Genomic DNA, 24,607 nt, shown 5'->3' on the forward strand with positions numbered 1-24,607 from the left:
TGTTTCATACAATCATTCATATACATTCTATTTTACATTTTTATACTAGTGTATTTAGAAAATTCATATACATGTTTTTCAACCCAAATCCTTCTCATCTCCCTTGTTGTTCTTGTTATGTGCCGTCCAGTCACTTGTGACTCATAGTGACCCTATGTACAACAGCCCTGAACTCTGTTCTATCCTGTGCCAGTATCATTGTCTCTGACACACTCATCCCGATTACCCCAGTCACCGAATCAATCCATAACCCAGAGGGCCTTCCCTTCCTGCGCCTGCCCTCCACCCTCCCAAGCATGATGTCCTTCTCCAAGGACCAGTCTCTCCTTACAGCATGACCAAAGTATGTCAGACGAAGCCCCAGAATCCTTGCCTCCAAGGAGCAGCCCAGTTTAACCCTTTCTAAGATAAATCTGTTTGGTTTCTTAGCAGTCCATGGTCCCCTCAATACTCTTCTCCAACACCAAAGCTCAAAGGTATCAATTTTCCTTCTATCCTCCGTAGTCACTGTCCAACTCTCTGACGCATAACAAGTGATTGCAAAGACCATGGCCTGTATCAGACTCAGAGAGACACCGCTGCTCTTCAGTACTTTAGAGAGGTCCCTAACAACAGACTTTCCCATCACAGTATGTCTTTTAATTTCCTGGCTGCTGGTGCCAAAAGTGTTGATTGTAGAGCCAATCAAACTAAAGCTGTGAACAATCTCAATCTCTTCACCATCCATCCTGATGCTGCCAACTGGTCCAGTGGTGAGAATCTTTGTCTTCCTGACACTGAGCCTCAATCCATATTTGAAGGCTGCAGCCCTTTACTCTCTGCAGCAAGTGCTTCAGGTCCTCCTCAGTTTCAGCAAGCATTTCCCTTACCCCTCCAATAAATTGTGCGACCTCATGAATAATCCTTCCACGCTGTACATCTTCACCCCCTGCTTCTACACTCCTGCCCTCCCTCCTTGGATCTTCATACCCATTCTACAAAAATGGTTTTAAACAGTATTTGTTCTTAAGGAACTGAGTTAGTTCACTCAGCATAATGCTCTCCAGTCCCTCCCAAGTTAGGTAGTACTTTACAAAATCATTGCTCCTGCATGCTGTATAGTATTCCATTGTGTGGATATACCATAATTTCTCAATCTATTCAATTTTGGTTGGACATCTGGGCTGTTTCCATGTTCTTGCAATGTGAATAATGTTGCATGAACACTGGTATGTACGTGTCTATTTGTGCCTCAATTCTCATTTTCTTGTAGTATATTCCAAGCAATTGAATATATGGATCAAAGCTCAACATCAAGAAGACAAAGATTCTGATCACTGGGAAATTTGGAAGCACCATGATGGATGGAGAAGAGATAGAGGCTGTTAACTGTTCCAGATTGTTCAGCTCCACAAACAACACTCTTGGCACCAGCAGTCAGAATTTTTTTTTTTTTAGCAGTCAGAAATTTAAAGATGAATTGTACTGGCAAAATCTTTTGTCAGAGACCTCTCCAGAGTATGGAGAAGCAACAATGTCAGTCTAGAGACTAAGGTGCAAATGACCCAGGCCATGTCTTCACAATTACTTGTTATTCATCAGAGAGCTGGACAATGAATAAGGATGACAGAAGAAGAATTGATGTCTTTGAGTTGTGATGCTGGATAAGAATCTTGAACATACCATGGACCATCAAGAAAACAAACAGGTCTATCTTAGAGTGAAACTAAGTTTTTCCTTGGAGGCTACGATTCTAAAGCTCTGTCTCACATGTTTTGGGCATCTGGCCAGGAGAAATCTATCCTTGGAAAAGGACATCATGCTTGGAAGGGTGAAAGAACAGCACAGGAGAGGAAGACCCCGAGGAGAAGGATTGACACAGTAACTAAGGCAATGGGGGAAAATATGTTGGAGTCTGTGAGACTGGCTCAGTACAGGGCAGGCTTCAGGCTGTTGTACATAGGGTCATGAGTCACAGGCAACTTAATGGCACATAACAACAATAACAACAACTACAGCCAATATAAGGCTTTCGTACTCAAGACTATACTGGCTTTGACATTATAAAAAAGTGTACAGATAATGGCTAAATGTCCAAGAATATGGGCTACAGGGTTCAGAGAGCCTTGTGTGGAAATTCCATCTACCTGTCAAATATATTTGAGAACTCTCAAATGACAGTTTTCCTTCCTCTTAAAAGACGGGTAATAATAGTATCCATTTTAAAGTTATTCTCAGAATTAAATGTGAAGGGAGTAAACTATGCCAATTTCTTTAATTATTACCAAATAACCTGAGGGAGTCAAGTAGCTGATCCTAGGCCACAGGGACCAGAGTCTCCAGGGATATCAAGGCCAATGGACATTACATAGACTAAAAAGACAAATGCTTATATTCTACTTAGGTAAGTAGTAAGTAGGATCTTAAAAGTTTGGACATGGCCACCTAAGGTGCAGCTATTGATTTCTTTTTATCTGGAAGAAAAGCAAAGATGAACAGAAATAGTTCATCCATTTACCATGAGAACCTTAATTTCTATGATTCTAAGATCAGAAGAACTACATGGTGCCTGGCTACCACAGCTGACCACTCTAAAAAGGAATCACAGTGGAACATCTGAATTAATTTGCCTAATAATGTCCTTCTCTAATAACAAATGTTTCTGTTCTACCTCCTAGATTGTTGTGTAATACCTGGCTTCTTAAAACCTTGCAACCAGTCATCTAAAGTACATTAACTGTTTGCTAGTCAACGAGAGCAACTGAACTTTTTACAGGTGTACACTTTATGGGCAAGAATTTCAATAATTATTGTACAACTCTATCCTTAGTCAATAACATTTTGTCACTACCATCACTATTAACTTCCCTCTCGTCCCTGGCCAGTAGTATGCTTTGATCTCTTTACATTTTCACTTCTACGTCTTTTTTTATTAAGTGGCGTCATATAATATTTCTCCTTTTTTGACTAATTTTGTTTGCTCTAACTAATGTCTTCAAGCTCCATCCTACTATAGTATTTATCAAGACACATTTTCTGCTCTTGGCTGAACAGTATTCCAGTAAACATACGTACCACATTTTGTTTATACATTCACCTCTTGATTGACATTTAGGTTGTTTCTATTTTTCTGTTACTGTGAATAGCACTACAATGAACACTGGTATACAAATCTCTTTTTGAGACTCTGCTTCCAAGTCTTTTGGATATATACTTAGAAGTGGTATTGCTGGGTCACATGACAGTTCTAGATTTAAGTCTTTGAGAAACCACTTTACTTACTACCATATCAAATCAATCCTGTCTCACAGCAACACTCCATTGTATTTCCAAGGCTGTAAATGATAACAGAAAGAAAGATACTGTCTAATTTTCATCCTTAGAGCTGGTGGTGAACTTAAAGCACTGGAGTCACTGGGCTTTTTGGTTAGCACACCAACAGAGCTCCACAGCCATTCTAGTAGGAATATAATGGTATCTCACTATAATTTTTATTTACATCTCTGTGACAGACACTGAGCACATTTTCATGTTTGATGGCCATCTGACCACGGCCATACTCCTTAGTAAACTGTCTACTCAAATCCTGTTTTATGATTGGGCTTTTTTTTTTTTTACTTCTAAACTGCTCAAGTTTTACACATTAATTTAGGTATTAGATTTTTGTCACATATCTATATGGTTTCTGAAGATTATTCACTCAGCTGGTATCTTTTCACATTTCTGGTATTTTCTTTTTAATTTTATTTTATTCATTTTAATGAATGTTTACAGAGACTTTGGACTTCCATTCCTTCATTGCTGCATTTTTCTCCCTGCCCACCCCTTCCTGCCAGTTCACTCTCCTCTTTGAAAAGTAAAAGAAAAATTGCTTCATTGGTATAAAATCCCTCCCCCCGTACATGCAACCTTCATAATGCACTCTTGTCATAACCATAACACCCAAACATATATTGCTTTTAAACAATTCTCTCCCTCATCTGTTTCAATTCAGTATGCATAATTAATCCAATTTTTTTCAGTCTTACCCCGACCCTGATGTCTGTCCCATTCTACAACAGTGGCACTATTCAGTATTTGTCCTTTTATGACTGAGATATTTCACTCAGCATAATATCCTCCAGGGTCATCCATTGTGCCTAATAGCTCATGAGTTCCTTGTTTTTCAATACAGTATATAGTATTCCATTGTGTGACTATACCAGAGCTTCTCTATCCATTCGTTTTTTGATGGTCACTTAGGTTGTTTCCAACTCTTTGCTATTATGAACAAAGCCGCAATAAACATGGGTGTGCATGTATCTGCCTGGGTGGCAGTTATGGTTTTTTAGGGTATATTCTCAAGTAGAGGAACGATGGGGTCAAATGGTGCAACTTTTTTTTTTATTTGCAACTTTTTGAGAAAGCGCCATACTGCCTTCCATAGCGGTTACACCATTTTACACTCCCACCAACAGTAAATAGGGATTCCAGCTTCTCCACAACCTCACCAGCATTTGTTGTTTGCTGCTCTGTTAAATTGTGCTATTCTTAATGGGGTAAGATGATATCTCATAGTTGTTTTGATTTGCATCTCTCTTAGCATTTCTTCTTGTATTTGTTGGCTATCTGAATGTCTTCTTTGGTGAAGGGTCTGTTCATATCCTGTGCCCATTTTTCAATTGGGTTATCTACTTTTATCTTGTTGTGGCGCTCTAGTATTTTATAAATTCTGGATATAAGTCCCTTATCTCACATGTCATTACCAAATATTTTTTCCCAATCTGTGGCTTCCCCTTTTACTCTGTAGGAGAAGTTTTTAGAAGTGCATATATGGTAGGTTTTGGGTTTTTTTAAAATGAATGTTCTAAGTTTACTTATTAGAAAACCATGGTACATCTGAACGTGCATAAGCACATTCTCTTTCTCTATCACACTCACACTCAAGCACACACACACACATATGAACAGAAAACCATATATATATGAATGAAACACAAAGAAGAAGATACTATGTAATACAAGACAGAAGATTTGATATAAAGCTATTATATCTATCTATATCTATCTCACAATTTACTAAACGTGGGGATTTTAAATAAGTATACAAAGGAACTATGGCTGGAGTCTGAAAATGTGCCTTTGAAATTAGGACTGCACTGGCACCAAAATAAACTGTAGTTGTTGTTGTTAGGTGCTATCGAGTTGAATATGACTCATAGCAACCCTATGAATAGCAGATCTGAACCCTGTCCTATCCTGTGCCATCGTCACACTTAACTGGGACATTAGAGCCCACTGAGGCAGTCACTGTGTCAATCCACCTGGTTGAGGGGTTTCCCCTCCTTCGCTACCCCTCCACCTTTCTAAGCATCATGTCCCTCACCAAAGAATAGCCCCACCTAGCAATATGCCAAAAGTATGTAAGGCGAAGCCTCATCATTCTTGCCATCAAAGAGCTTTTCAGCTGCAGCCTCTCCAAGACCTATCTGTTTGTTCTTTTGGCCATCAATGGGATGCTCACTGTACTTTTCCAACACCACAACTGAAAGGAATCATTTTTTCTGTCATTCCTATTCATTGTCCAGCACTCAGATGCATACCAAGTGATCAGAAAAGCCAGGGCCTGAATCAGATGCACCTTAGTCCTCACACTGACATCATTACTCTTCAATAATTTGGAGAGGTCCCTAACTGCAGACATCCCAATGCAATACATTTCTTGACTTCCTAACTGCTGGTACCAAGGATGTGTGGATCCAAGTATGATGAAGTTGTTGCCAGTTTTAAACTCTTCTCCATCCACCGTGCCTATCAGTCCAGTGGTAAGAATCTTTATTATTTTTTACACTGAGATGCAATCCATATGGCATTCTTTGCTCTTTTGAGACAAATGCTTCAAGTCTTCCTCATTCTTTGATCTTTTTAAACAAGTGCGTCAAGTCTTCCTCACGTTCAGCAAGGTTGTATCATCTGCATAACATAGATTACTGATGAGTCTAATCTGATCCTAATGTCACATTCTTCTTCTTAGATCCCAGCTTCTCAAATAATTTGCTCAGAATAGTACAGAGGGAAAATACAACCTTGAAGCACTTCCTTTTAAATTTTAAAATATGTAGTGTTTCCCTGCTTTGACTGCACAACAGCCTCCTGGTCCAGGTATAGGTTTCATATAAGCCCAATTAAGTGCTCTGGGTTTCCCATTCTTTTCAAAGACAGACACAGCTTGTTCTGATCCACACAGTCAAAGGCCTTTACATAGTCAGTAAAACACAAATCGACATTCTTCTGGTGTTGTGTACATACAGCCAGGATCCATCTGATGTCAACAATGATATCCCTGATGCCATGGCCTCTTCTAAATCCTGCCTGAACTTCTGGCAGTTCCCTATCTATGTACTGTTCTAGCCATTTTTTTAATGATATTCAGCAGCATTTTGCTTGCATGTGATGATAATGATAATTATTCCATTATTTCTACATTCTGTTGGATTACCTTTCTTGGGAATGGGAACAAATATGTCCTCCAAATTTCCTGGCATAGACTGCTGAGCACATCCAAGGCTGGATCTGTTAACTGAAACAAGTCAACTGATTCCTAGAGGCCTCTTTTTCTGCCAATGCCTTCAATACAGCCTCCTCTTCCTCCTTCATTACCACTGGCTCCTGCTCATATACTACTTTCTGAAATATTTCAGTGTCAATCAGTTCTTTCTGGTATAGTGATTCTGTATATTCCCTCCATCTTCTTTTGATGCTTTCTGCATCATTCAATATTTTGCCAATAGCACCTTTCAATACTGCAACTAGAGGTTTAAATTTGTTTTTTAGTCTTTCCGTTTGAGAAATGCAGAATGAGTTCTTCACTTTTTATTCTCCAATTCCAGCTCTCTAAACCTTCCATTATAATACTTTGCTTTGTCGTCTCAAGCTACCCTTTCAAATATTCTATTCAGCTCTTCTACTTCAGCATGTTGTCCTTTTTTTATTTTCCCCAAAAGGAAAATAAATTATAATACCTATATTAATATGCACTATAAAATACATCATACTGGGAAAGGTAAAGGGTCAGAGAAAGACCTTCAACAAAACAGCCTGGTACAGTAACTGTTAAAAATGGGCTTAGGGGAGCTCTGGTGGCCTAGTGGCAAGAAGCTGTACTGCAATCCCAGAGGTACACGGTTCAAATCCACCAGATGCTCTGCCGGAGAAGGAGGGACAATTTCCTCCTGTACCAGTCAGATCTGATTTGACGGAACATGCACAAAAAATAATAATAAAAAATAAAAAAAAGAAGAAAAAAAGGGCTTAAGCATGTCAGAGATGGTAAGGATAGTGCAAGATAGGGCATGGTGAAGATCTGTTTGTTGCTCCCAGTGTTGCTATGAATCTATTTAATAGAGCATGACAACACTCATCTTCATAGTAGCCCTGTTATCACAGTGACTAAGCACTCAGCTGCTAACAAAAAGGCTGGCTGTTCGCACCTACTAGCCGCTGTCATAGGCAAAGATGTGGCAATCTGCTTCTGTGAAGATTTATAATGTTGGAAACTCTATCAGGCAATTTACTCTGTCCTAAAGGATTTACTTAGGGCTGATGCAATGGCAACAGATTATCTACCATTCTTCAAACTTACTTATGTATGGAACCCGTCTTTTACCATTTAACAAAATAGTTAGTGTTCAGTAGACTACACTCTGAGAAAGGCTGGATATAAATTTTACTAAGAAGGAAAAAAATAGAGTAAATTAATTTCAAGTTGGGAATTTGTACTTCATTTCTATTTAATACAGAAATTTCAGAGACAACAAAAAAGAAAATGTGTTCAACAAACTGAAAGAAGTAAAGCCAAAGTGTATGACCAGAAGATACATGATCAAGTTAGGAAAAAAGTGGTAGAGAATACATAACAAGGTAAGCTTTCAATAGTAAGCAAGATGTTTTGAAATATAAGTGTACAGATCAGCAGGAAAAGTTCTAGCAACTACCTGGATAAAATACACTTGGATCTTTAGGGAGGTTTAACTGTTACAGTTCTTAATAATGTAAAAATACTCAAACTAATTTTTTACATATAGATTCCAACAATCAAGAAGAATTTACTTACTTCACTAGAGCAGCTGCTTCAGGAAGTACATCAGCAAATGACTCACGAAATACAATCGCATTTTTCCTTTTACAGTTCTGTATGACATCGTTGGCAAGATAAAACAAATTCAAACGGTGTGGATAGGCAGCTAGAGATGATAAAAGATAAAAAAACAAAACCATGTTAGTTCATTTACACTTAGTTCAACTTATTCCAAGAACAGTATTCTCAAGCTATTATATGGATAGAAGGGGAGACAAAGAAATGAACAGACAAGAGAATTAATGGATGATTTACTAAAAAACCTTCATTACTGCAGATTAGGTTTCTTTCTGTTCAAAGCACTCAAGTTTAAAAAAAATGCTCCCCTATTTTATAGGTATTTGGTACTAAAACACCCATTAACTCTAGAGAATTTGAAATAAAACAAATTGTTATCCCTAGCATTTGGGGAGACAGATGAAGTCTAACAAATATAAAAAATATCCCATAGATGGCAAAGAACATGGGCTATGGAATTCAATCATGATGTGCTCTTAGACAAATAATAACTTTAACTGTATAAAAGTTATCATTATTTTGTTATCTCATGTGCCACTGAGTTGATTGCAACTCACAGTGATCTTATGAACAGTATATCTGAACCTTGTCCTATCCAGTGCCATCCTCATCACCTGTGATATACTTGAGCCCACAGTGTTGTGGGTCTTCCTCTTTTACGTGGAACCGTTCAAAACACAATATCCTTATCTAAGGATTGGTCCTCCGGACAACATGCCCAAGAGATTCACATGAAAGGTCTGTTATTTTACCATGCAACGGTGTCTCATCACAGGTGAGGAGTCCAGGTAAATAATTTGATCACATCTAAATTAAGCCTCTAATCATCTAAGATATCTGGAACCTTAAGCAAATGCAATCTCAGGTTTCTTTACTATCCAAGGTGACTTCAATGTTCATATGGATAATGCATTACATTTTCTAATCATTCAGCTTCTTTCAAATTCAATAACCTCTAAGAAGCACTCCTTTATACATTTTAAAATCTCCTTTGAACACCACCTCCAATTTCCACTTTATTTGTTCTTCAATTTTATCTAGACCTCAGTTCTTTTTTCTCTTCTCCCTCTTTTCTTTTTTCTAACTTCATAGCCTCTTCTGGTATCCAAGACTTTATCAATCTCAAATTCTTTAGTCTACTGTTTAATATTTCATTCATTTCCTTTCCTATTCCTCAATTTAGGATTCAATCATACATATTAAACAAAACTTTAAATCTAGATCAATATGACCAAATACCTGAAATCCACCTTTATTTCTGCCTCTGGATTCTGATGAAGAAAAACCATATCATCAGAAGGTCTGGAACCATATAAATTCCTAGACTCCTTACTTTAGCTGGGCCCCCTAAATCTCTTCCACTTACACAGCATTCTTTTCACCTACTCAGCATTTCTTAAGCTGAAGGAGTTGAAAAATAAATTCAAGCCACGGGTGGCAATACTTTAAAACACAGTTTGGGTAGAATGTTAAATGATCCAGGAAGTATCAAAAGAAGATGGAAGAAGTACAGAGTGTCACTGTAGCAGAAGGAATTGGCTGACACAGAGGAATTTCATGAAATAACATATGAGCAAGAGCCTATGGTGATGAAGGAGGAAGTTCAAGTTGCTCTGAAGGAACTGGCAAAAAACAAGGCTCCAGTTAACAGCATACCAACTGATATATTTCAACAAACAGACGCTGCCCTGGATGTGCTCAGTTATGCCAGGAAATCTGGAGGACAGCCAGCTGGCCCACTGACTGAAAGAGACTGATATTTGTTCCCATTCCAAAGAAAGGTGACCCAATAGAGTGTGAAATTATCGAACAATATCATTGATATCACATGCAAGCAAGATTCTGCTGAAAATTATCCAAAAACGTTTGGAACAATATGTCAACAGAGAACTGCCAGAAGTGCAGGCTGGATTTAGAAGAGGTTGTGGTACTAGGGATATTATGGCTAATGTTAGATGGATCTTGGCACAAAGCAGAGAATACCAGAAGAGTGTCTATCTCTGCTTGACACACTATGCAAAGGCTTTTGATTGTGTGGATCAGAACAAGCTATGGCTGACTCTGAGAAGAATGGGACTCCCAGAACACTTGATTGTGCTAATGAGAAACCTATACTTGGACCAAGAGACAGTCGTCAGAACAGAGCAGGGAGACACTGGATGGTTCAAAATAAAGAAAGGGTCCGTCAGGGATGCATTCTGTCTCCATACCTTTTCAATCTGTATGCAGAACAGATCATCCGAGACCCTGGGCTGTACAAGGAGGAATGTGGCATCAGGATTGGTGGAAGAATCATCAACAACCTGCATTATGCAGATGACATAACCCTGCTTGCTGAAACTGAGGAGGACCCGAAGCGCTTGCTGCAGAAGGTCAAGGACTGCAGTCTTCAATACGGGTTGAAGCTCAATATCAAGAAAACAAAGATTCTCACCAATGAACCAACTGGCAGCATCAGTATGGATGGTGAAGAGATTGAGATAGTTAACAGTTTTAGGTTACTTGGTTCCACAGTCAACACTCTTGGTAACAGTAGCCAGGAAATCAGGAAACGAATTGCATTGGGAAAGTCAGTTGTGAGGAACCTCTCAAGAGTACTGAAGAGCAATAACGTCAGGCTGGAGACTGAGGTGCACCTGATCCAGGCTATAGTCATTGCAATTACATGCTATGCATCGGAGAGTTGGACAGTGAATAGGGATGATAGAAAGAGAATTGATGCCTTTGAGCTGTGGTGCTGGAGAAGAGTATTGAATATACCACGGACTGCTAAGAGAACAAACAGGTTTGTCCTGGAGAGGGTGAAGCCAGAATGCTCCTTGGAGTCAAGGATTCTGAATCTTCGTGTGACATACTCTGGGCATGTTGCAAGGTGGGAATGGTCCTTGGAGAGGAACATCATTTTTGGGAGAGGGGAGGGATGGCACAGGAGAGGAAAACCCTCGATGGCATAGATGGATTCTGTGAGTGGAGTGGTGGGAATGAGCATGTTTGAAATAGCAAGGCTGGCCCAGGATAGAGCGGAGTTTAGGGCTCTTGTACACAGGGTCGCTATGAGTCGCAAGCAACTCGATGCCACATAACAACAAGAAGTTTCCCTTGAATTTCATCCCTTTCCTTCTTTATCTTCAATTAAGAATTTCCCAATTCAGAATGCTCAAAACTATTTGTATACTCAAATACTTATTTTCAATCATTAGACTTTTTTGTGTGTGCTTTATGTGAAAGTTTACACAGCAAATTAGGTTCCCATTTAACTATTTTTATACAAATTACTTATACATATACTGCTATAAATAATTCTGACTAGAGATACAATAGATGGTCCTAGGTAGAATGGAGGAAAATAAAGAACAAAATTAAAGTTTCTGAAAATGCCCAGACATATTGGGCCAACAGATACTAGGAAAAAACCATAAGATAATAATAGCTCTAAGATACTTTCACACTTGAAAGCAATATTATTTCCAGAGGTCACCCTCGGAGTCATTAAACAATTAACTGTATGAAACCATAGTATTTTCCCAAAAGTAAAAATGAGAACACAGGAAAGGAAGAGAAGCGAGATCAACGGAAAACAGTAAGAATGCGGACACTACGTGAAAACTGTAACTAATGTCATGGAATAATCTGGATAAAAATTGTTACATTAACAATCTAATCTGCTATGTAAACAATAAAATATTTTAAAAAGTAAATACACATCTACTATGCTAAGAAAGGTTGAAAAGGTATGGAGATAGGACACATCCCTAGTGTACACACTTCCCAATTTTGAACGATGTTCTTCCTTCCTCTATTCTGATGACTGCCTCCTGGTCCAAGAATAGGTTTTGAATTAGCACAATCACGTGTTCTGGGATTCCCATTTTTCTCAGAGTTAACCACAGTTTGTTGTCATCCGCATAGTCAAACACCTCTGCATAATCAATGAAACACATATAGATATTCCTCTGGTACTCCCTGTTTTCAGCCAAGATCCATCTAACATTAGCTACAATATCCCTAGTACCACGACCCCTTCTAAATCCAGCCTGGACTTCTGGCAGTTCTCTGTTGATGTGCTGTTCCAGTAGTTTTTGGGTAATCTTCAGCAGAATCTTGCTTGCATGTGATATCAATGATATTGTTCGATAATCTCCATCCTCTGACAGGTCACCTTTCTTTGGAATGGGAATAAATATTGATCTCTTCCAGTCAGTTGGCCATGTGGTTGCCCTCCATATTTCTTGGCAAAACTTGGTGAGCAAATCTAGGGCAGCAACTGTTACTTGAAATATGTCAACTGGTATACCATCTATTCCTGGGGCCTTATTTTTCTGCCAATTCCTTCAGAGCAGCTTGAACTTCTTCCTTCATCACCATAGGCTCTTTCTCATAGGCTGTTTCATTAAATTCTTTATGTCTGCCAATTTCTTTTGGTACAGTGACTCTCTATACTCTTCTTTTAATACTTCCTGGATTATTTAATATTCTGTCTAAAGCATCCTTAAGTATAGCAACTCGAAGTTTGAATTTGTTCTTCAGTTCCTTGAGCTTAAGAAATGCTGAGTGAGTTAGACCCTTTTGATTTTCTGACTCCAACTCCTTGCACATTTCATTGTAATATTTTACTCTGTCTTCCCATGCTACCTCTTGAAATCTTCTGTTTGGCTCTTTACTATCTTGAATTCTTCCCTCTGCTTTGGCTTCTCGGTGCTCTAGTGTAATATTCAGAGTCTCTTCTGACATCCATTTTCAACCTATATGCAGAACAGATTATCCAGGAGGCTGGGCTCTATAAGGAGAAATGTGGCGTCAGAATTGGTGGAAGATCTATCAACAATCTGAGCTATGCAGATGACACAACCCTGCTTGCAAAAACTGAGGAGGACCTGAAATGCTTGCTGCAGAATGTCAAGGACTGCAGCCTTCAATATGGATTGAGGCTCAATATCAAGAAGACAAAGATTCTCACCATTGGGCCAATTGGCAGCATCAGGATGGATGGTGAAGAGATTGAGATTATTAACAACTTTAGTTTGCTTGGCTCCACAGTCAACACTCATGGCATCAGCAGTCAAGAAATTAAAAGATGTATTGCGATGCAATGGGAAAGTCTGCTCTTAGGACCTCTCCAAGATACTGAAGAGCAACGGTGCCACTCTGGAGACAACGGTGTGCCTGATACAGACCATGGTTTTTGTAATCACTTGCTGTGCATCAGAGAGAGGGACAATGACTAGGGAGGACAAAAGGAGAATTGACACCTTTGAGCTGTGGTGTTCGAGAAGAGTACTGAATATACCATGGACTGCTAAGAAAACAAACAGGTTCATCCAGGAGAGGGTTAAACCAGGCTGCTCTTGGAGGCAAAGATTCTGAAGCTTTGTCTGACATACTCTGGACATGTTGCAAGGAGCATGTTGGAGAAGGATGTCATACTTGGGAGGGTGGAGGGACAGCGCAGGAGAGGAAGACCCTCTATGAAGTGGCTTGACTCAGTGACTGGGGTAATGGGGATAGGTGTGCTGGAGACAGCGAGATTGGCACAGGACAGAGCAGGGTTTAGGGCTATTGTACACAGGGTTCCTGTGAGTCTCAGGTAACTCAATGGCATTTAACAACAACAACAACAACTATGCTAAAACTTAGCATAGTAAAGGTACTATGCTAAAGTATACTATCTTATTTATGTTGCCTTCTCATTTTATTCAACAGCAAATGCCCAATTTCCAACTTATTAAATTTTTTTAATGTGATTTCTTTGTGGTTTTTTTGAACATAAGCCAGCCCATTGCACAATTTATGCACAGTATAGTAAAGATTTCAGATTGCACATTTTATCATTTTGCAAATACTGCTTGTTTTATTCATTTACAAATGGAATATTTGTACTTACATCAATCAAGTCTACTGGCCTCATTTTCCCAACTAAGTTGGAAAAACTTATTTCCAATTATGTGTTTATTTATCATCATTATTATTTATTATTATTATTATTATTATCATTATTTCCAAATAAGTATGTGCTTATTTCATGTCTGTGACAGATTTTGATAATTCCTATAATAATATGGCCAAGTGTTCATATAATGCTGTTACACACCTAACAGACAACCCAAAAAACCAAACCCACCAATTGTCAAGTCCAATTCACAGCAACCCTATGTTGGGTTTCCCAGGCTGCATATCTCTTTAGGGGACAGTCTTATTTCTCTCTATAGGAGTGGTAACGGATTCAAACTGTCAGCAACATACCGAGTAAACATAACTTCATGTGCTGTGGGGAAAAAATCTGTGTGACTTGCTGTATTGTGATTTTCGCTGGTCTACAACCAAGTTCAGGCACATTTAAAGTAATCCTGTCATTTCTTTCATTCTGGCTCTTCCACTTACTAGGTATGGGCTAATGTACATTGTTTAATTGTCCTATATGTTATCTTCCTCCTCAGTAATTAAAATTAGTCTGCAGTTTTTCTATAAGTACTGAACTGATTTAGGACAGTATCTATCACAAAGAAAATTATATGCTACCCACATCATCATCCACTTTCTGAACCACTTATACATGAATGACTCCCATATCCATAAACATCAAGTTTGAGTGTCCATTTATCAGCTAATACACACATTTACTTCAAATACTAGAAGAACTTTGGGCTTGAGTTAATATTTTATACTTTTCTCCTTGTACATCTGTTACCACTCTATTATTTATAATGTAGCATTATTTAGTCTTCTATTCTCACCTCCTTTTAATAAATTTCCAAGTCTAGCCAATTTTATCTCCAACCAGGTCTCACCCTGGAGGCTAGGATTTTGACGCTCTGCCTCACATACTTTGGGCACGTGGCCAGAAGAGACCATACTTGGAAGGGTGGAGGGACAGCGGCAGGAGAGGAAGGCCCAGGATGAGATGGACTGATATATTATCTGGGGCAATGGGGGTTAGTGTTTCAAAATTAGTGAGACTGGCTCAGGACAGGGAAGGGTTTAGAGCTGTTGTACATAAGGATCACTATACATCACAGGCAACTCAACGGCACATATCAAGAAAACAACATGCTATAGTGTTTTGTGAGGTTTTTTATTTTTGTTTTTTAATTTAAGCCTTTTGTTTAGAGTCAACAAGACCTAAAGGGAGGGCTTTTGTATTTAAAGTTGGTTGTTACTATATTTTAGAGGAACATTATTCTAAGTGGTACAGCACTCTTGTCTCCATATGCTGTACTGAGGTAATCTGGGGTTGCTGTGATGCTGAATCTTGTGCCATTGGGTGTCAAATGCCATAATGGCAACCCATGGTGGACAGTGTTTGGTGGATCTCCCAGTTTAAGACAGGTTTGGAAGCAGGGGTGACATCCACTTCCTAAACAACATGCCTCTGGATATTCTGAACTTTGATAAATATTGATAGTTGTGGTGGGACTTCAGGCCTTGTGTTCATAGGGTCATTATGAGTCGTGCTCAACTCAAAGACAACAACAGTATTTCCAAAAGTATCCCCTTTTTTCCCTTCTAACTATATTCTTTGTTAATCATCTTTAACTTGGACTACTACTATAACAACCTCCCCTTCTTTGTGGAAAAAAAATCACCCTCAAACTATGTTACACCCCTTCTCCTCAAGAACCCTCCACTCTATCCAGAACACTATAGAAATCTAAGATGAATAAGAAGTTGGTTGAGGTAGTCTGAGAAGATACCCAAAGGTAATAGAAATTTTAGTTCATGTTTAATGATTTCCAAAGTCCTCTGTAACTTGGCCTGCTTAGCCTCAACATTAGCCACTCTCTATACTTTGGATCATGTCCAAGCCCATGCCTTGTTTTTTGTCTTGTTATCCATGTCCATAGATTAGTATCTTCTCTTTCTCCAAGTCTGCTTATATATCACATTTTCCATTAATGGAAGATGTGATATATAAGCACATTCCACAACACTAGTTCCCTCAGTGCATTCTCTATTCAGCCCTGTGATACCATTTATCACACTGGAGGTTATGTGTCTTTGTCTTCCATTAGAAAAAAAAAAACAAAAAACAAAACAAAACAAAATACCACCTCCCTGAAGCCAGGGATTATACTGGGGGAAAACTGTCATGCCCTCAAGACTAATTCAGCATCTCATAGGGGCACATTACTAAAAATGGTTGATAAAATACTTAAATTTTAAAAAGTCACAAGAGAAGGGGGAAAGCATTCTAGATAAAACAAGTCAATGGGGAAAGGTGCAATGAGGGTTTTATTTTGCAGAGAGAGAGAGAGAGAGAGAGAGAGAGAGACTTCGTGTAAAATTTGAAATTTATTTCACAAATATAAAGCATTTCCAACATGCCAAGAACTTGTCTAAAGATGCTACAAATATTAACTGATAACTTCATAACAACCTTATTATGTTGGTATTGTTCTTTTCATGTAACAGATGAAATAAAATGAGTCACCCAGTCACAAATACTAAACTGTGTAGCTAACATTCAAATGCAGGCAGTGTGGTTCTAGAGTTCAAACTTTCAACCACTACCTAACCTACTTCTATCTGACCAGGAAAAGCAGTAAAAGAATATATACAAAGATGACAAAAGTTAGTGGGACTTAAAATATTGAGCCACAAAGATGTAATCCTTTTCTGTGGCCATGATGCCATGAAAAACATAAACAAAGGCATATAATTTCAGTGCTGAAAACAAGAAAAAGATCTAAATAATAACTACGGAGCTCTGGTGGCCTAATAGGTAAGGAACAGTTCTGCAAACCCAAAGCCAGGCAATCTGAACCTACCTGCTGCTTTGCAGGAAGAAGATGGACAATCTCCTCTTTTAAAAAAAAAAAAGCACAAAACCAAACAACAAAGCACTCTCCTCTTGTGCAATTTACAATCTTTGAAAATTACTGGAGAGACAGCTATGAGTTAGTTCAAATTTGACAACAATGAGTAGGTGAAATAACAACTAAAGAAATTCAAAGGTAAGACATTCTGCTGGACAACTGGTCCAGTCTTATAAAAAAATCAATAGTATAAAATGATAAATTAAAAAAGACTGAAAGGACAATGAAATCAAGTGTACTCAATTTGCACCGCTAGACTGGCTATTAAGCCATAAGAAACAGTAAATTTCAACATGAGTCTATGATTAGATGAAAATTTTCTGAAATGAGAATAAACAAATTATTAGGGTGGGGGTGGGGGTGGGCAGACATCACTATTTACAGAATGATCCCATTTTAGGAGAGAAAAAGCCCAACATCTGGTTCTTTTTTTATTTTTATGAAAAATATCAGGAAGGACAAGAACTAAGTCTTAATTAACAATACTGTCCTCATACATAGAACATATAACAGAGGAAGGCATATACTATTGCCCCTGTTGTTTGCCTTTATTATAATTTTCCATGGTACATCTTTCTATTTCTATAATAAAAGGTTGTTTTAAAAAGAAACAATTTTTTAAATTAATTTTAATGAAAGTTTACAGAGACTTAGGGTTTCCAATCATTCATTGCTGCACTTTTCTCCCCCCCCCCAATTCACTCTTCTCCTTGAAATGAAAGAAAAATTCTTTCATTGTTATACAATCCCTTCTCCCCAAGTCCACTTCACTATGCAGCCTTCACTCTGGACTTCTGTAATGACAAGAATACCCATTCACATATCCTTTTAGACAATTCTCTCCCTCAAGTGTTTCAATGCAATATACATCATTCCTCTCCTCCTTTTCTGTCTTCCCTCAACCCTGATGTCAGTCCCATTTTACAACAGTGGCCCTATGCAATAATTGTCCTTTTGTGACTGAGATATTTTACTCAGCATAATGTCCTCCAGGGTCATCCATTTTGTATAATATTTCATGAGTTCCTTGTTTTTCAATGCTGCATAGTATTCCATTGTGTGAATATACCACAGCCTCTCTATTCAATCGTTTGTTGATGGGCACTTAGGTTTTTTTCCAGCTCTTTGCAATTGTGAACAAAGGCGCAATAAACATGACTGTGCCTATATCTGCTTGGGTGACAGTTATGATTTCTTTAGGGTAAATTCCCAGTAGTGGAAATGTTGGGTCAAATGGTATCTCTATTTGCAACTTTTGAGAAAGTGCCATACAGCCTTCCATAGTGGATGCACCATTTTACACTCCCACCAACAGTGAATAAGGGTTCCAGTTTCTCCACAGCCTCGCCAGCATTTTTTGCTTGCTGTTCTGTTAAATTTTGCTATTCTGACTGGGGTGAGATGATATCTCATAGTTGTTTTGGTTTGCATCTCTCTTAGAGCTAAGGATTTTGAACATTTCTTCATGTGTCTGTTTGCCATCTGAGTATCTTCTTTGGTGAAGTGTCTATATCCTGTGCCCATTTTTAATTGGGTTATTTTATCTTATTGTGGTGCTTGAGTATTTTATAAATTCTAGATATGTCTCTTGTCTAACATGTCATTACCAAGTATTTTTTCCCAATCTGTGGCTTTCCTTTTTACCCTGTTGGAGAAGTTTTTGTATGTGCATAGAGATTTGATTCTTAGAAGGTCCCATTCATCTATTTTATCCTCTCCTGGCTGTAGATTTTCCAAGATGTTTGGAAGACTGCTTATGTTGTGGATTAGGACTTCTAGAGTTTTCCCAAGCTAGAAACACAATCATTTTTACACAGAAAATTTAACTAGTTTTCTTGCAGTAATTTTTATCCTGGACCTCTTTTTTGAACTACATATTCAAGTATCCAACTGTCTATTCAATAGCTCCCTCTCAGACTCAACATATCCTAAACGGACCTTCAGATCTCATCTAGTCATCTCCTTCTAGTCTTCTCCATCTAAGTTGGTGGTTCAGGCCAAAACATTTTTAGCCATCCTTGGTAATGCATTAACAAAACAAGGGAATCGAACATTATGCTGACACATTATTCCTTCATCTCTCTACTAAAGATAGGAGCCTTAATGGCACAGTGTGTTGGGCTGCTAACCCAAAGCAGAGGCTTCATGGGTAAAAGATGGGCATTCTCCTCATATAAGGATTTATAGCCTCAGAAATCCACTGGAGGATGTTACTAGGAATTGGGCTCAATTTAAAGGGAGTGGGACTTTTAGTCCAATTAAAAAAAAATTCCAAGAAGCAGTATGACCTAGTACAATAGCTCTCAAATTCCAAGTTTTGTCTATGATGAAATTTCCCCTGGTTTGCAGAGAAATTAGTACAGTAAGAAAATGATATGCCAAAACTAAACTCATTGCCACTGAATTGATTCCTACTCAGTGATACTCCAGAGAGTTCCCAAGATTATAAATTTCTGGAAGAGACCGCCCACCTTTCTCCTGCTTTGCTGCTGGCAGATTTGAATGAATGGTCTCCACTGGGTCTCTCAAATGACCCTCCACAGGGTTTCAAATCACCAGAGGTTAGTGCCTGTTTTTCTCCTGTGAAGCAGCCGGTGGAGTCAAACTGCCAGTGAATTCAAACTACTAGAGGGGCAAAGTCTTTGCAAGCTCTTTTTAGTTAGCAATCAATATGTAACACACTACAGTTCCTAAAGCCAAGTTAATTAAGAGTTCTTTATAATATTCTTCCTATTTCTCTAGTAATGCAAGTTATCTTTATGTGGTATCATAGTTATTCAAAAAGGCTTTTCTAGCATGGGCTTTGACTGTCACCATATATCTGGGTAAGACTATGTTAATGATTGAATATTCTCTTGAGTAGGAACATGCAAACAAGGTGTCTTGTCAGGTGTCAATGAGTTGAATGTCTCACAGCATTCCCAAGAACAACAGATCAGAACCTAGTCTTATCCACTACCACCCTCACCATCTCTGCCTCACTCAAACCCTCTGATAGTCGCTGTGTCAGTATATTTTGCTGATGGTCTTCCTCTCTTATGCTGGCCCTTTTTACCTTTCCTAGCATGACACCTCTCTCCAAGAATTGGTTCCTCTTGAAAATACGCCCAAAGTAAATGAGGTGATGTTTTACCATCCTTGCCTCTAAGGTGCACTCTGGTTGTACTTCCTTAAAGATAGATTGATTGTTTTGGCAGACCATGATATATTAAATAGTCTTCATCCAAGCTATATTCAATATTCTTCACCAACACCACTACTGAAAAGCATCAATTCTTCTCTCATCCTTACTCACTATTCAACATTCAGATGCATAGGAAGCAAATGAAAATCTTATAGCCTGGATCATGTGCATCTTAAGTTTTTTTAATCATCCTTATTTTTTAGAACAAGGTGTATAGATGACTAAAAGGAAAGGATTGGTTAGTCTCGTCATCCACTACGCTTAATTTGAACAAGTTCAGTGGCAGAAAAAGGAGTCTCACGACTAGTGAGAGAGAAAATGCAGAGAATGCAGCACAGGACCTTCAGATTGTGAAAAGTGCTGTATTAAGACCAAAACGGACCAAGATGGAAACAATGCAGCAACAGCAGACAACCAGAGGTCTAACTGAGACACAAGTGGACAGGGTTGCTGCCCCATGGAGCCAGAGTCAAGGCTTTCAACCAAGATGCTTGAAGACTTAAAGAGATGGAGAAGAACGTAATTAGTGGGACTAAAAGAGCTTTCAGCACTAGACTGAAGCCTTGAGGTTGAAGGTCAAAGGACCTGTGAGCACACTTAAGTTGTTTTGAGTGAAAAATTGTAACCTGTTAACTTCCCTGATATACTCCACGATCATAACTATTGCCTGTCATCACGATCGTTAAATATTGCCTGTCATTTCTGTGTGGTCACTGTGACATATTATCAGACTCAACAGCAGGGCAGCAAGAGCCTTGGAAGTGATAGATAGTATTAGAACCAGCAGAAGTAGGTGTGAGAAGTACAGAAGGATGTCTGACCACAGAAACTGATTTTGTGCTGTGAATGTTGTAGATGGGGACTGTTCTCCTTTATGGAGTTAGTGGAGGTCAGGAGTAGTGGTTTTATACTTGAAGGTAATAAAATGGTAATAACTTTAATGCCCTCAGCCAACAGCTTATGTGGTTAACTTTTTATAGTATACTATTTTTCACAAGGCATTTAGAAACTTTCTGTCTTTTGCTAAAAGCTATGTTGGTCCTTTAAATTATTCTTGGTTGTTAGCAGTCAATATTTTTAGGTGTCACTGAATCTGCTTTGACTCACAGCAACCATAAGTACAACAGAATGAAATATGTTCTAAGCTGTGCCATCCTCAACAATCTCGGCTTAATCCCATTGTTTCAATCACTGTGTCAGTACATTTCACTGAAGAGGTACTCTGGTTGTACTTCTTAGAAGATAGATTTTATGTTCTGCAGGCAGTCCATGTGAGGAGGAAAGCATTAAAAGCTACAAACGTATTAAAAAGTAACTATAATGAAGACTGACATGTATATGGTATTTTTGAAAAAGCATTACAATAAATCCTATCAAACAGGGAAATGACAACTTCTTCAACAAATGGTGCTGACAAAACTGGACTGCTAACCTGCAGAAAGCTGAAACAGGATCCATATCCCACATCGTACACAAAAATCACTTCAAGGTGGATCAGAGACCTGGGAGTAACGCCCAAAAAGATAATAACATTCATGAGAGACAAACTGGGATCCAGCTTAGAAAGCCCAGTCTACGGTATAAAGGGACTGCCAAATTCAGCCAGAAATGCACAATCTGGAGGAGATAAAACTGATGAATGGGACCTTCTAAAGATTAAATCCCTGTGCTCAGCAAAAACTTTTTCCAACAGAGTGAAAAGAAAACCTATCGACTGGGAACAAACATTTGGCAATATCATATCAGGCAAGAGTTTCATAATAAAAGTTTACAGCCTCCACAAGAAAAAGACTGATAACCCAATTACAAAATGGACAAAAGATATAGCAAGAATTCTCACAAAGGAAAATATATTAATGGCAAACAGACACACGACGAAATGTTCCAAGTTACTGGCAGTTAGAGAGAAAGGAATCAAAATCACACTGAGATACTTTCTTACTCCAGTAGCAGTGGCAAAGTTTAACAGAACAGCAAATAATAAATGTCGGAGAGGATATGGTGAGATAGGAACTCTTAAACATTGTTGGTGGGACTTTAAAATGGTACAACCACTCTGGAAGGCAGTTTGGTGCTTCCTCAAAAAGTTGAACATAGAAATTCTTTATGACCCAGTTATTCCATTGCTTGGAATATACACCAAGAAAATTAGAACCGAGGCACAAATGGAGACTTGTACACCAATGTTCGTAGCAACATTCTTCACCATCACGAGAACAGGAAAACAGCCCAAATGTCCAGCCACAATCGAATGGATTGAGAAACAATTAATAGAATGGAATATTATGCAGCATGCAGAAGCAATGATTTTGTAAATTATTACCTAATTTGGGAGGGACTGGAGAGCATTATGCTGAATGAACTAACTCAGTACAAGGACAAATACTGTATAAAACCATTACTGTGGCATGAGCATGATGATCAGGGATGGGGGGTGGGGGTGGAATCAGAGAGGTGAGGATGTCTGGGTGGAATAAATCAGGGGTCACACAATTTGATAGGGGGAGTGAGGGAAATGAGAAGAAACTGGTATGAAAAACAATGTATTCAAGTAATTAAAATTTTGAGTATTAAAAAGTATTTCACTGTGGTAAGACAGATCTGACATTAGTAGCAGATAGCTACATGACACTGCAATACACTTATTGTCATAAAATTACTAAAATGGTAAAGTTTACATTATATTTTACCAAAATAAAAAGGATATACATAAAAAATTTCCAAATAAAATCCAGAGTGCACATGCTAGGAAAAGAAAGAACGCATATATAATCACACAACTGTGGCTATTTTAAGAAGAACACAAAGCTGTTGTTGCTATGTACTGCCAAGTTGGAACCAACTTACAGTTTACCCTTCACTGAGTTTTCAGAGGTAGTAAATTGCATAGAAGGAGATGCCTATATTTTTTTCCTCAGAGCAGCTGGTGGTTTGAACTATGCGCCTTTGGGTTGGCAGCATAGCTCCACACCACTAGGCCACCAGTGAGCTTCCAAAAAGAATGTGCACTTAATCATAAAATTGTGGCTACTTTAAGATGACCTTTAAGCTAGATAGAAAATTAATAGTAGCTAACTGACCAGGTAAGAAAACAAGCAACACCTGGAGTAAGATATTTTGGAAATTTTTTCTTTATACTTTTGTACAGTTCCTCTATTCATTTTCTCTTCTCAATTACTAAATGTGATTATAACCAAAGGCTACTCCTCTCTACATCTATTCCAAAAATTAAACTCCATTTTTTATGTTAGCCCCTCAAATGAGTTGTGTCTCTTACCTCATTCTATCCACATGGTAAGAACTTTATAGGACAAAGATTGTTCTGTAAGGGTTAGGTACGGTTTATCTATAAAACTAGCTGGATTTAAGGTCTTTTACAAGTTTCCCACCACAGTGGGTTACTACGCGAATTGGAATCAACTTGATGGCAACAAACAACAACTTCTTGAGCCAAAAGTGTTACTATTTTACAATCCTTTGCCCTCTTCCTTTCCAGCCTGGTTCTGGCACTATGGTCCCCGCAAAGAAGGGTGGTGAGAAGAAGAAAGGCCGTTCTGCCATCAACGAAGTGGTGACCAGAGAGTACACCATCAACATTCACAAGTGCATCCATGGAGTGGGATTTAAGAAGCATGCTCCTCGGGCACTAAAGGAGATCCGGAAATTTGCCATGAAGGAGATGGGAACACCAGATGTTCGCATTGACACCAGGCTTAACAAAGCTGTCTGGGCCAAAGGAATAAGGAATGTCCCATACCGCATCCGTGTACAGTTGTCCAGAAAACGTAATGAGGATGAAGATTCCCCAAACAAGCTGTATACACTGGTTACCTATGTACCTGTCACCACTTTGAAAAATCTACAGACCGTCAATGTGGATGAAAACTAATAGCTGATTGTCAAATAAAGTTATAAAACTGTCAAAAAAAAAGTGTTACTATTTTATGGAAAATTTCTCTCCATTTGAAAAATTATTACACCAGCTTCCATAATTATTTATATTTTAAATACCTCTTTTCTATGTAGCTGTTCTTCTTCAAAGAATATAATTGTTAAGAACAAAGACTTGGGGTAGACTGTTTCAATTTTAATTCTAACTACAAGATTTGTTAGTTGTAACTTGGGTAATTAACTTAGTAGTTCTAGTGCCTCAATTTCTCCTTCTGAAAAATATCTTGAATGTAGGTTGCTTTAAATTACATGAGTTGATATAAGAAAAACTTTAGAATAGTGTCTGACACAAACTAAGGATTATATGAATGTGAGCTTTGGTCAAGTATACCTTAGTCTTTATAGTGACACTCTTGTTCTTCAGTCCTGTAAAAAGGTCCTTTCTTGGCAGCAAGTTTGCACAATGCAACTATCATTTGAACTTTTTTTTTAATGATGCTTCCAGAGTGTTAACTGTAGATCCAAGTAAAAGGAAATCCTTGAAAATGTCAATCTTTTTTCCATTTATTTTGATGTTGTTTATTGGTCTAATTTGTAAGGATTTTTGTT

General features: G+C 38.3%; 1 protein-coding gene across 3 annotated transcripts in view; it reads right to left on the bottom strand.

Annotated features, from left to right (window-relative positions):
• Positions 1–24,607, bottom strand: part of RPRD2 (regulation of nuclear pre-mRNA domain containing 2) — a 136,030-nt gene that overhangs the window by 52,960 nt on the left and 58,463 nt on the right. For all 3 annotated transcript variants that reach the window (XM_006902212.1, XM_006902211.1, XM_006902213.1), the window contains exon 2: positions 8,072–8,201. In XM_006902212.1, coding sequence (XP_006902274.1) covers positions 8,072–8,201 — 130 coding nt within the window. The remainder of the gene's footprint in view (positions 1–8,071; positions 8,202–24,607) is intronic.

Source organism: Elephantulus edwardii, unplaced genomic scaffold, assembly GCF_000299155.1.
Source record: "Elephantulus edwardii isolate Elephantulus edwardi_28Jun2011 unplaced genomic scaffold, EleEdw1.0 scaffold00384, whole genome shotgun sequence".
Taxonomy (NCBI): Eukaryota; Metazoa; Chordata; class Mammalia; order Macroscelidea; family Macroscelididae; genus Elephantulus; species Elephantulus edwardii.